The sequence below is a fragment of the Anolis carolinensis genome, chromosome 4 (assembly GCF_035594765.1).
Source record: "Anolis carolinensis isolate JA03-04 chromosome 4, rAnoCar3.1.pri, whole genome shotgun sequence".
Lineage (NCBI taxonomy): Eukaryota > Metazoa > Chordata > Lepidosauria > Squamata > Dactyloidae > Anolis > Anolis carolinensis.
Window position 1 is genome coordinate 114637813 of NC_085844.1, and position 16781 is coordinate 114654593.

Sequence of the window (16781 nt, forward strand, 5' to 3'; positions counted from 1 at the left end):
GCAAAACATGCATAGGACTACAAACTCAAATGAGTGCAACCTGTCAATATTGGCTATCGATAACTTGTTTTACACACATAGCAAACACATATTTACAAATTAGTCGTCGCCTTGTCTTATGCACTGAAACTACACTATTTCCTCAAATCAAATACATGGAGAGTTTCACAATTCAAGCAGCATTGGGAAAGGCATAGGAAAGGAGAAAATATGTCAACCTGCCACATCTGTAACAAAAGAATGGAGATGTGGGGAGACAGCTATTTGCAGAGGTCCTTAAGACATTATTTAAGTACATGGTCGCAAAAAAGGACATCTGAATGACAACTTTCTCAGAGCGCCTAAATTTTCCTTTGCATTCCATCTCAGGAACACAGTGTTTATTCCAAAACTGAGTAGTGAGAAAAGTGTAGCCTCCCAGATGTTGTTGGACTATAACTTCCATTAGCTCTCAGTAACATTGAGTAACCATGAAGGACAACACATTCCCCACCCTTGCCATAAATAATCAAATACATCAGCATCGATTCATTCCTTTTTGTATCCTATTGCTGCATTAGATCCACGTGGTTTTAATATTTGTCAACTGAAGCAATAAGAAATGTGTAGCTCAAAAATTCTGAATGCATAGTTATTGGGACCAACCAGTTTTTAATATCAAATAGAAAAAGGAAGGGAAGCAGGTATGCTATATGGTATACTGTATATTTTATTTGTCCTATGTTTTCCTTTACTGCTAGTCTAAATAATAAATAGCTTTTTAAAAAGAAAAGAAAGTAAGAGCAAGTCCCATTTGTCTGGTTAAACCAGGCCTCATTATCTTACTGCTGAGAGACAAGCCTAATGAAAGAAAATTCTACTTGTACAGTCCTTGCAGTCTGGCTGATTAAAGGAAGCAGGTGCCAGGGTGACTTTTCCTCTTCTTCTTCTAAATCCCCAGCCTCAGTCTTTTTCTCTGCAAACACGGGCACTAGTGGTTACTACCCACATAGTTGTTGAAATTATTTTGGGTCTGGTTTTCTTGTTTTTTGCAGACCTAATATATTGATGTAGCTCTCCACAATGTCAAGGAAGAATAGCTACAGTCGGCCTTTGGTATCCACTGGAGTTATGGTTTCAGGACCCCACACAGATACCAAAATGAATGGATGCTGCAGTCCCATTATATCAATGGCATAGCAAAATGGGGATCTCTTTAGATGATGTAGCAAATCAAGGTTTCCTTTTTGGATTAAAAAATATATTTTGAAGACTTTAATGGTTAAATCTGTCGATATGGAGAAGCCAACTGTCCAAAATAAATGTAGAGTTTGTATCTGTAAGGTATGGAGCCTCCAGTTGCGCAATGAGTTAAACCCTTGTACTAGCTGGACTGCTGACTTGAATCACAGGTACTCCCCTCAAGCCTGATGTCATGAGATCCTCAAACTAATTTGAATACAAAAACCCTCTGAAAATTCAGGACTCTGAAACAGTTGTTTCCCTAGTAGCCTGCTTGATAGCAAGGAAGGAGCAGAAACAGAGTGCTCACCAATTTTGCTCTTGCCCTGTTCACCACTAAATTCAGCCCCATCTATTGGGTCTTCTCAACCAACTACGGAGGCTTTTTTGGAAAATAATATTCATACTCATCAGTATAGGAAACTCATTCCATTATTGCATAAATATTTATGATATAAACAGAGGCTATCTCAACAACATCTTGGCTCCAAAGCACAAGGATACGAAGAAAAAAGATCGCCTGATGTCATCCACATGGAGTTGTCGAAACTGTGTTATATCAGTAGCATTTGAAAAGTTGAGCGCAGCAAGCTATAAAGAAAGCATAAGAGAAATCAATAAAGGAAACATCAGTTGGTATCAGATTGATATTAAAAGGTGTATTTTCCAGGGAGCAAATGAGAAATTAAAGAGTGATTCTTCAGAGAAGCCAGCCTGTATTGCAATGAAAGCCTCTTCTCCTACAGTTTTATTATACTTTAATGACTCTCTCAAGAAAGTTATCGTTCAAGGAGGATGATCAAGTGGAAACACTGCTGCTGCCTTAGGTAAGGAAATAACTCCCTGACCTCACCATTTGCTCTACTATTTCTTCTTCCCTTACCTGCACATACTAGAAAGAGACATATTCTCACAGTTCACAAAAGTTGATTCTGCAATTCTTTTCTAGTGTGGTACAGAGGAAAATAATTGAAATACCAGATCATAATTGCAAACAAACTTGTTTCCCTCCTGTGCAGCATTGGTTTATATGCTTACAACATTGCACCTGCCAGTATTTTCTCTCCTACCAGTAGGAAACACCTAATATTTAGCCAAAAACCTTGCAGTTTCTACCCATTAATGATAGGATCTAGTCCTACAAGCTGGAGCAACTGAGGACATGTCTGCTTCATCTTCAGTTCCCGTGTCTCTTTAACATTATCTATGCTGGGCTAAAAAACCCAAAGTCTTTCAACTGTTCCTCTTGGGACTTGGCTGTGCTTCTAGACATGTTCCAATCAGTCAATATTCTTGAAATATGATATCCAGCATCAGACACAGCTGTGACTTGACCAACGTAGAACAGAATGGCACATGTATTTATTCATTTATTTAGGAGCATGGATAAGTGAAACCATGCATATAGAATAGGTGGATAGAGGTGTGTACTGTATTTACTTTTTAAATTTGATTTTATTGTAAGCTGCTCTGAGATTTTCAGATATATGGCAGGATAAAAATATTTCAATAAATAATTCAATTTGCAAGTGATCTGGCTACGCTGTAATCACTGCTCTAGCCTCTCTCAGGCTATAGCTAAAGAAGCTTTTTTAAAACCTCTAGCTAGACAGCACCATATTAACCAGCAGCACACACACCAAATACGGTACACCCTGGGCAACGTCTTTGCAGACAGCCAATTCTCTCACACCAGAAGCGACTTGCAGTTTCTCAAGTTGCTCCTGACATGAAAAAATTATATTGATTACAGAATTATTGAGCAGTAATTGGAAGAAGGGGAGGCAGTGACCTCTGTAACTATACTGAAACATTACCTTTGGATTAAGTGAAACTCCATGAAGATGTACTGCTTCTTTCTCCACATTTATCCACACAAACATCAACAAAGCCAATGCCAGAGGGAAAAGGGCTTCATACCTACATAAATATATAATTTACAGCAATTTAACATAAGAAAGAAATCAAATCAATGATTTTTTTATTCACTGATCTCCTCTTATGTGAGGAAAGCTGGAGAGGGGAATTGTGGGGGACTACTACTGCCAAACTGAGGATGTAGTCTCTATAGTAACGCAAATATAAAAATATACAACTCAATGAAATATACAAGTCCTTTGTATATTGTTTTGTTGAACCCAATCATGCCAGAGAGCTGGCAAAACATTTTGGACTTATTTGAAAGTTTTCTAGACCTACACTGTTATATAATCCAGATTATCAAATCAGATAATCCAGATTATCCTTGAACTGGATTATGTGAGTCCACACTGCCATATAATGCAATTCAAAGCAGATAATCTGGATTTTATATGGCAGTGTAGATGGGGCCATAATTTCCCATTCTTAATTTCAATTGTGAATGTTATCTTGGAGATGCTAAAAATGAGTAACAAACATTTGCTTTTAACAAACATTGCTCTAATTTTCTGCACCTATTTTCATAGAATCATAGAGTTGGAAGAGACCACATATGCCATCCAGTCCAATCTGCTGCCATGCAGGAAAAGCACAATCAAAACACCCTCAGCAGATGGCCATCCAGCCTGTTTCAAAGACTCCAAGGATGGAGCTTCTACCACACTCCGAGGCAGAGAGTTCCATTACTGAACAGTGCTTATATTTTGCCAGTATTTCTGAAACAATGTTTGTGTTTTTGGACTACCAAAAAAGCCTGGGGTTTTAATACTGATTGCTTGTAAAATGCTTATGCATACTCCGCCTACCAGGGCCAATAGCAGTTTTTAAATTTCATATATTCCTCTCAACACATTGTTGGAACACAATGGCAGACTTACAAGAGCCCAATAAAATAAAATATATGACTTCAAATAGCATAAGCTATAGGAGAAAAACCCACTGGAATTTCATTTATAAAGAAGAGAATTACCCTGTGCTAAGCAGAAGGTATGTTGACATCAAGGAAAGAAGTATGCTCAGCAGCCGCAGGAAGAGAAATGTGGGGCTTAGCAGTGGTACTATCAAGGACGAAGCTGCAATAAAGAGAATATTGTTTGTCAAAGCAAAAATAGGTGAATAACTCTTCTGTGGTTCTCAAAGGGTAGGAAGAATGGTTTGTGTTCAGGTTCTTAGAAGCTAGGAATGCAGGAGAGAGGCCGTCACGAGGTTTCTTTCTTCCCTCCTTGATGAAAATTTGATTGTTCGATCATACAGCCAAACAGATGCATTTGTCTGAATGAGTTTCCTGGACAGATTTAAAACTGCTCTCTGTAGCCCACTTCTCAAGAAGACTCAGCTTACTTCTCCCAGTTACTGTAATGCGCCCACACCAGCTCACTCCCTTCTGTATTCTAACATTTTGTTAGATCCATATATATGGCTCTAAACATGCCAGGTGAACTAATAGTAGCGATACAAGTCAACGATTCTTAAAGTGTAACAGTTTGACTTTATGAGCACCCACTACTGAACAGGTGAAGACAAAGGAAGGTGGAGGAGAAATGAAGACTGATTAATGGCTAAAGCAGCTCCCTTTTCATCCTGTTAGCTGACCAGTTGAGGGGAGGGGCAATCTGTCCAACATACAATCAATTATATACTAGTAGTATTAGCTTTCCACAGAGAGACAAGAAGAAATTGGCAGTTTCCTTTGAAATTGATTGAGGACACTTGCTCTTAAAGCACATCTGGAATGTATATGTCATACACTAGCGATGGGAAACTACTATAGTAGGGTCCGAATCCTGTTTCATCTATTTTCTTTTGTGGTTTGTACTGTTCCATCCATTCGGCTTGCACAGAACGGCACAACCTCATGGGATCAAAAGAAACAGTGAAACTAATTTTTTTTAAAAAGAGTAGCTGTTTGGTCAGCTGATTTTCAGCGCTTGGCTGTAGGCCCTGGCTGGCAGGACCTACAGCCAAGCACCGGGCACTCAATAGCCTATAATTAAGCGTTCGACTGTAGTCCCTGCAAGCTGGGCCTATGAGCCATCGAGCACTCGATGGCTCATAGGCCTGGCTTACAGGGCCTGGAGCTTTGCTACCCAAGGCCCAACATTTTTTTGGTTTTTTTTCAGACCTTGAATGGAAAAGCCCATTTGTAAAGGCGCCCATTTCCATAAGCGACAGATGAAAATGGGGCCATACAAATGGAACGAATAGAAATGATAAGTAATTTTTTACAAATGCACAAGTCTAGAAGCTGCTAACAATTTCTGCTCCTTGGCATCCAATATAAGGTTGCATCAGGCCCAGAATGCTTGAAAAAAAGCAGAAGTTATAATGGGAAATCCCAATTTTTCTCACTTTTTTCTATTGTGTGCGGGGGTGGGAGTTTGAGACTTTGTTCTCTGTTTAAACTGGGGAGAACTGCAAAAGGATAGGCAATTTTCTCCTCTCTGCCTTCTGGGTTTGCATCTTTCCACCAATTGTGGTCTGAAATACTTCTGTCTTCATATGAGCCCAAAAACCAAACCAAACATAAAATTAAATAAAACTTTTCAGGGCCTTAGTTGATTGATGGACCAGGGACCAAGAATCCAAGGGGGACATAGTCTGGGATCACACTTTGCCCAACCCTGGTTTAAACCAAAAATGCCATTCTTCGAGATGTTCAGAAATAAAGCATTTTTTTGGAATTAAGACAGGAGAGTTGGCTGAGAGTCACAAGAAAAAACCTGAAGGAGGTCACATAGAGTGTACACAGGCTGCGCTTTCTTCACCTTATCCTAGACTGTGCCACATTAATGGCCTAGTTTCCATAACAAAGTCCAGAGTATCACTGATCAGGCATTTCTCAAGTTTCTGATAGAGGAGGCATTATTTCAGTCACAGCTTACCAACCACAAACCAGGCTTTATGACTGGCAAGTTGTGGCTCAAACGATGCATGCTACTGAATGTGGTTTCAATAATATAAATGAAATATTTACAAGAAATCCAGGCTTTTGAGATTGCGAAACTCATTTTTTCATCACTGATAAGTAATGACACCTGGCTCTTGTTTGCCTAAGGATACACAGCCACACCTTTCAGGTGAGAATATATAATCTCCTTAGGGGAAGGCATGATCTCCTCAGCAGAAACATACTTATTGGGCTTGTTATTTTTTAAAAAGCACTGCTAGTTTTTACACCATATGAGACAGTGTTACAGCACAAAAGAATATAAAACAAAACGTAGAATTAAACAACAAGTGCTACCTATATATTCTTGCTATCCTAAACTGCTTGCAGGAAACCATGTATGTATATAGACTGGTTTTGTTTTTAGTCATGTTTCAGCAAGTGCCGAAAGCTAGCAACATCTTTGAAAAACTAGAGCAGTGGTTCTCAATCTGTGGGTCCCCAGGTGTTTTGACCTACAACTCACAGAAATCCCAGCCAGTTTACCAGCTGTTAGGATTTCTGGGAATTGAAGGCCAAAACATCTGGGGACCCACTGGTTGCAAATCACTGAACTAGAGTGAGTATCTGTTCTTCCCCCTAAGGAAAAGTTATACTACCATTTCCCTCACCTCATCCCTGGCTGTAATTTAGGCCCCATCTACACTACCATATAAAATCTAGATTATCTGTTCTGAACTGGACTATATGGCAGTGTAGACTCAGGCCCGTTCTACACTGCCATATAATCCAGATGATCAAAAAAGATAATCTACAATATTTGCTTTGAAGTTGATTATATGAGTCTACACTGCCATATAATCCAGTTCAAAGTTGATCTGGATTTTATATGGCAGTGTAGAAGGATCCTGATATAATCCGATTCAAAGCAGATTAATGTTGATTATCTGCTTTGATCATCTGGATTATATGGCAGTGCTGAAGGGGCCTCAGAAGCAGAGTTACCAAGTATAATATGAGATGAAGGTAGAAGGAAAGCAAAGGAAAAGTTTGAGCAATCCATATCCACCTTGAGCACAAAGGACAATGAAAGTCCTAATTTTTCACATCAGAAAGCCTAATCAAAAATTTTATGGATGTCAGAGGGATATCATAAGACCCAGGGATATCTTCTGACAAAGTTCTACAGCGGAACATGCTATATTTCTATCTTTGATCTTGTGACAATGTCAGACCTAACTCCCATGGCACTGATGATGGAGCGGGAGGGCAAAAACAAAGGTGGTCAGTAGCCAGCCTAGGGCAGTGAGTTCCTAGATGCTCAATCAAAACAAGCAAGCTGACTACCCCACCCCTCCCATCTCCTGCAAAAGCTTTTATAGGGGTCAGTGAACACGTCCTTAACTGGCACCAGCTGGCAAAAGCAGAACTGCTATGCTCAGTGCTTACATATAAGCACACAAGTATCACTTAGCATTGTCTTTCAAAAAAAAAAAAAAAGGAAAATTGCATACTGAGAAGGATCCTGTTTTGGATTCATATACAAAGAACAAAAATGTTGACAGAAACAGTGTAGTATTTGGGGATAAATATTCAGTATTTCTCCAGTGGTTCTCAACCTGGGCTCCCCAGATGTTTTTGGCCTACAGCTCCCAGAAATCCCAGCCAGTTTACCAACTGTTAGGATGTCTTGGAGTTGAAGACCAAAAACATCTGGGGACCCCTTCCTAAGGCTAGATTTCTTCTCACTTCCTGTTATCTCACACACACACCCTTCTTAACTATGAGTCATATGTAAGTCGTATGTTTGTAACTCAGGGACTGTTTGTATGCAGCTCTGTCTTGATCAGCACTGTGGCCCCCTCCACACTGCCATACTATCCAGATTATCATAGCAGATAATTGACATTATCTACTTTGAAAATATTATATGAGTCTACTCATAAACTGTGGCATAGACACTGAGAACTGGGAAGCCCTGGCCCTTGAGCGCTCTAATTGGAGGTCAGCTGTGACCAGCAGTGCTGCGGAGTTTGAAGAGGCACGAATGGAGGGCTTAAGGGAGAAACGTGCCAAGAGGAAGGAGCATCAAGCCATGTTATGGTTGAGCCTCATGGCTCTACTACTGGGAGACGTGGGCGTAAGACTCCTCGAGAGTCAGATACTCTCGAGGAGCGAGAAAGGAAGCGGCTGCGAGATATCTTTGCAGAACCATCTGACGAAGATTCTTTTGAGGGGTTTACTGAGAGAATGGGGGAAGAGGTGGTTAGCTCGGAAGAAGATGATATGGAATGGACTCGGGTAAGGGAGGATTTGGGTGCCACTGGCAATGATACTATGGAAGACGATTGGGGACCTTCAGGATTAGACCCGTGGACAAGCTGGAGGGATGGGATGGGATCCACAGCTGGGGATGCTGTGGGGCGTAGTCAGAGGTGTTCCAGTTCTGATGAGGAAAGTGATGAGGAAACGCCCGGGTTAAGGAGAACAGCTGATAGCGATGAGGACTTGTAACTGGCATAAAATGGGGTTTGGGAGCAATAGCAAATTGCGTTGGGCAAGGTAATCTGGACGAACGCTTGGGATCTGTGTGGGAAGTTTTCCTGAAGACGGGTGTGATTCGTTTGCTGACTACGTAAGTTATCCTGGACATTGGGCTCAGACGGCGGGAGGAATTGTGTGGGGTTTTGTTGTGCAACCTCTGCTTAATCTTAATAGCTTTGACCTTCCGTCGTCTTCTTGACGGACGCCATCTGCTACTCTGGATTTACGGACTGAACTGACTACGGCCTCGGATTCTCCTACCTGTGTTTGTCGTTGGAACTGGTGAACTACAAACGTCTGCATCTGCCTTATGACCTTCGGAACGGACTGGGACTACGCTGACTGCTTCAACCCTCGTCTGCTGTGTTTGTATTGGGAATTTGCCTGCTGTGTGGAGGAGTAACCTCTAAGTTACTCAAACATAGTTTTTGGCAGCAGAGAAGCATCTGCTGCCAATTAGTTGCATTCTTTTGAACCTTTTGTTCACCAGCTTCTGTTTGTTTAATTCCAGGCTGAAGCAAGCTGTTTTGATTTAGTCCGAATTAAACTCCGGTTTAATTCGGTTTATCTTTTGAACGTTTTTCTTGTCTCTTTTTACTTTTAAGGCCAGTGTTTGCCTAGCCCTTGTCTTTTACGGGCATTTTTGGTTCTGTAACTCCAATAAACTCTGTTATCTTTTATCTTGTGGCGTTCTGTCTTTGACAAGCCAACCCTGACCGGGACAGTCTTCCATCTGGAAACCGATGTCCTCACTGCGGGAGAACATGCAGATCAAGAATAGGTCTCTTCAGCCATCTACGGACACACCCTCAAGACCCCACAACTGGAAGACCATCGTCCTCGGCCTACAAGGGATCGCCTAAGTATGAGTCTACACTGCCATATAACCCAGTTCAAAGCAGATAATCTGGATTTTACATGGCAGTGTAGAAGGGGTCCAAGTGAGATCTTGATGGAGCCACAGCTTCCAGAGCAGTTTTTGTTGCATTGTTAAATTGACAGATTGGAGTGTCTGGATTTAATGCGTCATCCATAAAGCTCTGGTCTTGGAGTGCCTTCCAATTCCATCTCACTCCCTGGTACACCTGGTTCTCTCTGCTCTGTATATATATATGAGTTATTAACCACTATATAACACATCTAGCAATCAATTATCATTGTCTTACACCAGTAGCAACTTTCTCAGGTCTCAGACCTGCTCCTTCTCTTTGACCTGCAGGTGCTAAGAGCTGAACCCGGAAGTGCCTTCAGGTCCTGTTGCATGCTTTAGCCTACCAGCAACTACATTACATATGTGAACTAGATATAGGAAAAATTACTTTTGGGTACATCAACTTCCAGAATCTCCAACACAAAAAATTTATTCTGGATAGGGAATTTTGGGAAATATCGAAAAGGTACTTCTACAGCCTCGAATCTGAACTCTACAACTGATAGTGAAGCATTTCATTAACACTACTCTATATTATTATCCTCAAACACCAGACAGCATGTATATCAATACTGCTTATATAGACATGTGTTGGCTCTGCCTCTTCTTTTCCAGATGATACTGGGAGATATTTATTTTATATGTAATCACAGCATATAACCTTTCTTAGGGCTGGCTGCTGTGAATCAAGGTTACATTCCTAACAATAGGACACGTGTACAACTGGCAGAAACACCAGCAAGCCAAGATTCATCCGCCTTACCTGTCAGATCTATATTTTAGATCATCTCAGATGAGATAGATTAGTCTTACCTAATACTGTCCAGCTAATAATCTGATTGATTACAGGCAATCCTTGCTTGCTTTGAAGGCTGCGGTGAGTATTGTTCACCACGTATGTTGACAGCACCAGGCTCAGCAACTAATTAAGACAAGGAAGAAAAGTAAAAATACGTCATTTGGGTGGTTTCACCAGCTTGCAGTGATAAAGGCATATTGATTAAAGATTTCCCTAAACAAATCCTAAATTGATAAAGGCAGGTCATGCAAGTACACTGCAGTATATGTGATCATGTTGACAATGACATCAATGATGATAACAGCTGATTAAATTGTCGTATTGAACAGAAGTTTCTGGTGGGACCATTTTACTTTTTTCTATGAAGCTTCTTTGTACCTATCTATGCAAACACGTAGGAAGCCCCACATGTGAGAATGTATCTCCTGAATTACTGAGAAGAATGCAGAGTAAATTGAAGACAAAGAGTAAAACTCACGGGGGGGGGGGGGGGGGGCACAATATATGATTTCCAACCAAAATAAAAATTAAATATTAAACTAGAAATATTCAACTTTAACCCTCCTTGTCCTATTTATTGCTTAGCAAAACAAATGAATTGATCAGATTATTTGTACCCTCAGCTACTATTTCTTAATGACCAATATATTTTTACATTTTATTTTCAAAAATTTAGCATACTACAATTGTTACACCAACTATTCCGGAGTCTATACTCCCCTGACATCATTCACATAGCACTATAAAAATAGAGCTTTGTCAATTCTAAAACTTCTATTTATTCAGTTTCATCCATGACATATAATTATTGTAACATATTCTCTAATTGTTCGCCCACAATCCTTCTGGATTGATAGGTGGTTTGAATTCACCATTTTACATATGAAGCTATCAAAGCATTTCCATGTATTACGCTATGTAACACCATTTATGTTCCTGGATTATAAATGTCATTTTTAATTGGTTCTATCATAAAAACATGGAAAAAGTTTATTAAACTGCAAATCTTTGTTTTTGCAGAACATCCTGCAGCACATTTTGCTATAGTTTTTCAATGAGTATCTCATAGAGTCTCAACCAATTAAACAGGAAATAACACTTTCAAACCAGAAACAGATTTTTTTCAAATTTTGCTATATAGTGTTATCAAATAGATTTCCTTTTATTTCTCCTTTTGCTAGTCTTAATGTAGAGGTTAATGACCAATGTTTCATTTTTTTTCTTTTGCATTTCAGTTCCTTTTTAGGAGCCCCCAGTGGCACAATGGGTTAAACCCTTGTGTCGTCAGGACTCCTGACCCAAAGATCAGCGGTTCAGATCTGGCGAGCGGGGTGAGTTCCTTTCCATCAGCTCCAGCTTCGCATGCAGGGACACCTGGGCATCCCCTGGGCAACATCCTTGCAAATGGCCAATTCTCTCACACCAGAAGCAACTTGCAGTTTCTCAAGTCGCTCCTGACATGAAAGAAGAGTTCCTTCTCACCCCACTAATTATACTCTCCCACTCAACGGAGGTAACATTTCATACATCTGATGAAGTAGCCCAGAAAATAGGGAGAACCTATCATTAGGCAGAGTGAAACAAATGCCTTGGGAATTAGGATATTAGGACTGGCAAATTATACTGTTCCCATCACTGAGGATACTGCCACTGCTGTCTCAACACTCTCCTCCCTACAACTCCACCATACCCTAGAGCTCAGCCCTCCTCCTTCTCCTTCTGCTCCATCTCCTCCATACTCATGTGGTGTTTCTGCACCATCTCCTCCTTGCTGCCCTTCCATCAGCTTAGGACCTCATTCAATTTCCTGCTCTGTTGCTGACGCGTGATGGTGTTGCTATTCCTTCCCACTGCCTCCTTCATCATCTCCTCCTCCTTTTTATGACAATAGTAGCAACAGCTGTTCTTCATTCTTTCTGCTCTATCTTCCACCTAACTGCTCTTGTGGCAGCTGCTAGTTATCCTTGCCATCCATTGCTCTCTACATAGAATCAGCAAAAAGAACAGGGACAGTAAGATGGGAAAGCAGTACTTCCCAACCACCACCAAACCTCAGGCCACAGGAGTGCTTTTGAGTAACCCTTTCCATACCAACTGACAAGTTTTTAAAGTACTAGAAGACTTTTAATTATTATTTTTTGGCAGCAAAAGTTTGGGCAGTTTTTCTTTCTGTATATATCAAAACAAATAGCATTCCAGTGGGGCAAGTCCATGTTTCCTCTTTAGTATTGCCCGCCAACATTTTGTTTACCCATTGCAATGTAAATTCGTTCTTTGAGTCCATCTGTCCCACAGTGATGGTCCCCCCCCCCTTCTATGAATTAAATTACGGTAGGGGGCCATGGTATATTAAATGCTCATGTTTTTCTTAGAGACATGTGGCATTTTATCCTGCAGTGTATTGCTACTTAGTTCTGTCATATTCGTTTTGAATATGGCTTAGATCTGATACTGAACAATTTGTTGGTAGTTTAGAACATAGTTCTCTGTAAATAAACTAGGCTTTTCCCTAAAATGATGCAAGTCCTTTCCTACATGGAGACCCCAGGTGACCCTATCACAATATTTTCTTGGCAATATTGATACAGACATGAGTTTACCTTTGTCTTTTTCTGAGGCTGAGAATATGTGACTTGCCCATTGTCACCTAATGAATTTCCTATGGCTGAGCAGGGATTCCAACACTGACTTCCACATCAATATACCACATTTATATTCAATTGAATTGCCATGTCAACATCCTGTGGCTTTATGGGATTTTTAGTTCCTTGAGGCCCAATATATTTTTTCTGGTTAAGAATTTGCTCCTCCCTACATGGAAAATCCCCAGAATCTCTTAGCACAGTGGTTCTCAACCTGTGAGTCCCCAGATGTTTTGGCCTTCAACTCTTAGAAATCCTAACAGTTGGTAATCTGGCTGGGATTTCTGGGAGTTGTAGGCCAAAACATCTGGGGACCCATAAGTTGAGAACCACTGCCTTAGGATGTTGTTATAGCAGTTAGTGAAATATAAGCACTATAACAACATAGTGTGACAAGGCTCTTAAAATGAACAGCAAGTCTGTTTCTTGCTCTACCTAAGCTTCCAAGAATACTAGGTTTTTTTTAGTAATGAAAGTTTGGAATTTCTACTGGCTAGTAATAAAAAACAGATACCAGGTAGCTTGTCTAAAATCCAAGAAAGATACAGCTAACTGTCTAATAAAGTAACCGTAAGGGCTATGATCCTAAATTCATCTTTTTGATCATATCAAATTGATTTTGGGGTGGGGTGGGGTGGGATGGGAGAGCTTGAAAGTATACCGACTAGGCTCAAACCAATACGAACATTAGGTTTTTTTTTAACAAACATATCCCATAATATCTCTTAAAACTACAGGAAATCCTCTCAGGTAATTTGAGTGCAAAATGCAAAATCATAAAAAAACCAAGGATGGAAAACTCCAACCCTTGGGCTCAATCATACTCTCCTGGAAACAAAATCAACCTCTTGGCCGTTCCCCCTTCCCAATGGTAAAATTGTTTGGAGCCTTCCAAGAGTTTGTAAGGATTTGAACCTATTCTAATAAGCTGAAATGTCTCTGCTAAGGCTTAACCTGTTGTTGTTAACTGCTATCAAGTCGACTTCAACTTATGGTGACCCCATAAATGAGAGATCAAGTCACCCTATTATCAATCATCCTGGCCTGGTCTTGCAGATCCAGGACTGTGGCTTCTGGCACTAAAACCTTTAAACTATAATGGTGGTACTTTTGGTCCACCTTTTTGCCACTGGCTCTGTCCACCTCTGGAATGCAGTCTCAGATAACTCACATGGAATTTGTCCCTTGGGCTAAAAGAGGTCCATCATCACTGTCTCTTTTTAAAGGCCGAAGGTTTAGAATCCATAGGGTAAAGGTTTCCCCTGATATTAAGTCTAGTCGTGTCCATGTACTGCTCAAAATTTCATTTAGTTACATATTCCTAGGCGTATTAAGTATTGTATAACACCATTATGTTTTGGATGTCACCGTAAACTCATAAGCAACTCCCAGAGCCAAGCTGTTGATTCATACTTGCATAACTGTAATTCATGCCCGATTTCACCCAGACTGAATAAATAGGAGAACAAAAAAGGGGAAAAAATAATGAGGAGGAAGACTTTCAACAGAGTTTATTTAAGGGAGAGATTTGTCAATACGAGTCCATTTCCAGCCTTTCAGAGTTAGAGATTAGAGAGGTAATTAGAGTAGATCATCAAGCAGCAGATATTTGGCACTGAGTTTTATGCCTGTTTAATGAACTTTGCCCAATGTGCCACCATGTGACAATTCATTGAAAACATAAAAAATAATATAAGTTGCTCTCAATATATCTTTCCTATTCTAACTAACATCATTAAGGCTTTTGACTTAAAGAATATAATACTTCACACATTTTCCTGCTATAAAATCCTGTAAAAGCACTAGCCAATATCATATCATATGTAAAGCTTCTGAGAATGGAGGAATACAGCGATAAATAGGATTCACAGGCTTCTATTCTTTTTCCCTTATGAAGCAGTTCCCACCCATGACATCTGATAAGGGGGAAAAGGAAGTCAATAAAGAGAGTTTATTAGGTGAAATGCATTTTGACATTTCACAAAGTGCACCTAGATTACACCAGTTTAAAATAAATCTTCAGCCAGTTCCTCAAAATGCTTATTCATGGTGTTGGGGTGCTTCTATTTGCTCTGCAGCTCTAAAGACAACCTTTGGAATGTATTTTTCCAACCAACCGACAATATTTACTATATAAAATCAGAGCTTGTAGAAATAACTTTTTGACAACTCTTAGAATCCTTGGCCAATCCAAATTGTAACCTATCTATTGTGGTGTGGGGATGGTAGTCCTGTTTTAGGCCCAAGGAAATGTGCGGAACATTCGCATTAGGCATAATATCATCTCTGCTTCCATTTGGATATCTATCACTAAATCTATATAAGCCACAATCAGAGTAGATAGAAGGCTTGTTAAGCACACACTTGTTTTTCCTCTACTGCAGTGATTCCCAACTTTTTTTTTGACCTGCGACAACTTTGACCAGGGACCACTCTCCAACATTAATACCAAAAGGGTTACGAATCAGTTTTTGGTCAACTTTAGATTTGGTTTGGTTATTTAGGGTGCTGATTCAGAAAATTGCATTGGATAGGCCACATCACCTCTAGTTTCTGATACAGAACATATGCCATCCAGTAATTGCCGTCTACTTGCCCACAGAAAACCATATTTAATAATCTAGAGCTGATGTGGTTTATCTAATGCAATTTTCTGAATTAGCACCCCAAATAACCCCAGGAACAGGTCTAAAAACAAAGACACCAAGGTGCCCCCACTGCTTCCAGGAGCTACATGGAATGGCTCTGCTCAAGAGAAGTGAGGAGGAGGAGAAGCAGCAGTCAGGAGGCTTGTTGCCATGCCTTTCGTGGGTAGTCGGAATAGGTACATTTTTAAAGTTTAACTCCTATAAGTTTTGGATAGCATAGGGAAGGGTTAACATCCCTGTAGTGTTTGTTTTTCTATCTGTACCCCTGTTCAGAAGATTTCATCTCACTTTCTGTCCCTCTGATCATTAGATTTTGAAAAAATTAACTTGTGGTGGAACAAGGATTGGTAAGAAAGCTTCATTGGAGACACATTTTCCCCATGATAACTCTTTCAAGGAGTGAATTTTCCTTCTGAGGGGTAGATATCTCTCACTTCCTATTGTCTCAGCCGCCTTCTTAACTATGAGTTGTTTGTAAGTCAAATGTTTGTAAGTTGGGAAGTACCTGTACACAAAATATGTGTTGGATCCAAGGTGGCTTCCAAAGACATTTAAATACTGAGTAGAGCAAGCATCCAAAACATATTTATTACAAACATCTGTCAAGGCAGGTACATAAAGCTCCCCTGGGAGCCTTGATTGAAGTTGGCAGGATCACCGGAACCATACCTGCTGGCTTTCCACCAAACATCTGAAAAGGCCTTGAAAATGCTTTCTCATTCACATGTAAACTGTACTATTCTGCAGCAATTACAGCTGTCCTGCTGCTCCTGTTCTTTAATCCCATTTAAACTTAGCCAGAAACATCCTGTTATCTTAAAACTTTCTGAGAAAAAAAACCTAGATGAGTGTAATTTCACATCAGCTAGTTTATTTCTATTTTTATGCTATGTTTCTCCGAGAGCTGGATCCAAGGGGGCTTCCAAAGACACAAAATTAAAAACATTCACTATCATATTTAAGAACAATTAAAATAATTACATACAATTTTTTGAATCAATTTAAAGATACAAATGTTTACAAAACATCTCCAATAAAATAAAAGTCACTGAACCATAATGTCTCTATAGCATAACACACACTGAAGTGATTAATCCAGAAATAGGGTAAAGGCAAACACATTTTAACATACTACCTAAGCTGCAGACAAATTTTCAAAAAATTCTCCGCAACATCAGATTCTTTTCTT

At 39.9% G+C, this 16781-nt stretch overlaps 1 protein-coding gene across 3 annotated transcripts in view; it reads right to left on the minus strand.

The window, feature by feature from the left end:
- pign (phosphatidylinositol glycan anchor biosynthesis class N) overlaps positions 1–16781 on the minus strand; it is a 195807-nt gene that overhangs the window by 111411 nt on the left and 67615 nt on the right. For all 3 annotated transcript variants that reach the window (XM_062977651.1, XM_062977650.1, XM_008116866.3), the window contains exons 20-23: positions 10317–10425; positions 4112–4214; positions 3039–3141; positions 1726–1812 (exon numbers count right to left, since the gene is read on the minus strand). In XM_062977651.1, the coding sequence (XP_062833721.1) occupies positions 1726–1812; positions 3039–3141; positions 4112–4214; positions 10317–10425 (402 nt within the window). The remainder of the gene's footprint in view (positions 1–1725; positions 1813–3038; positions 3142–4111; positions 4215–10316; positions 10426–16781) is intronic.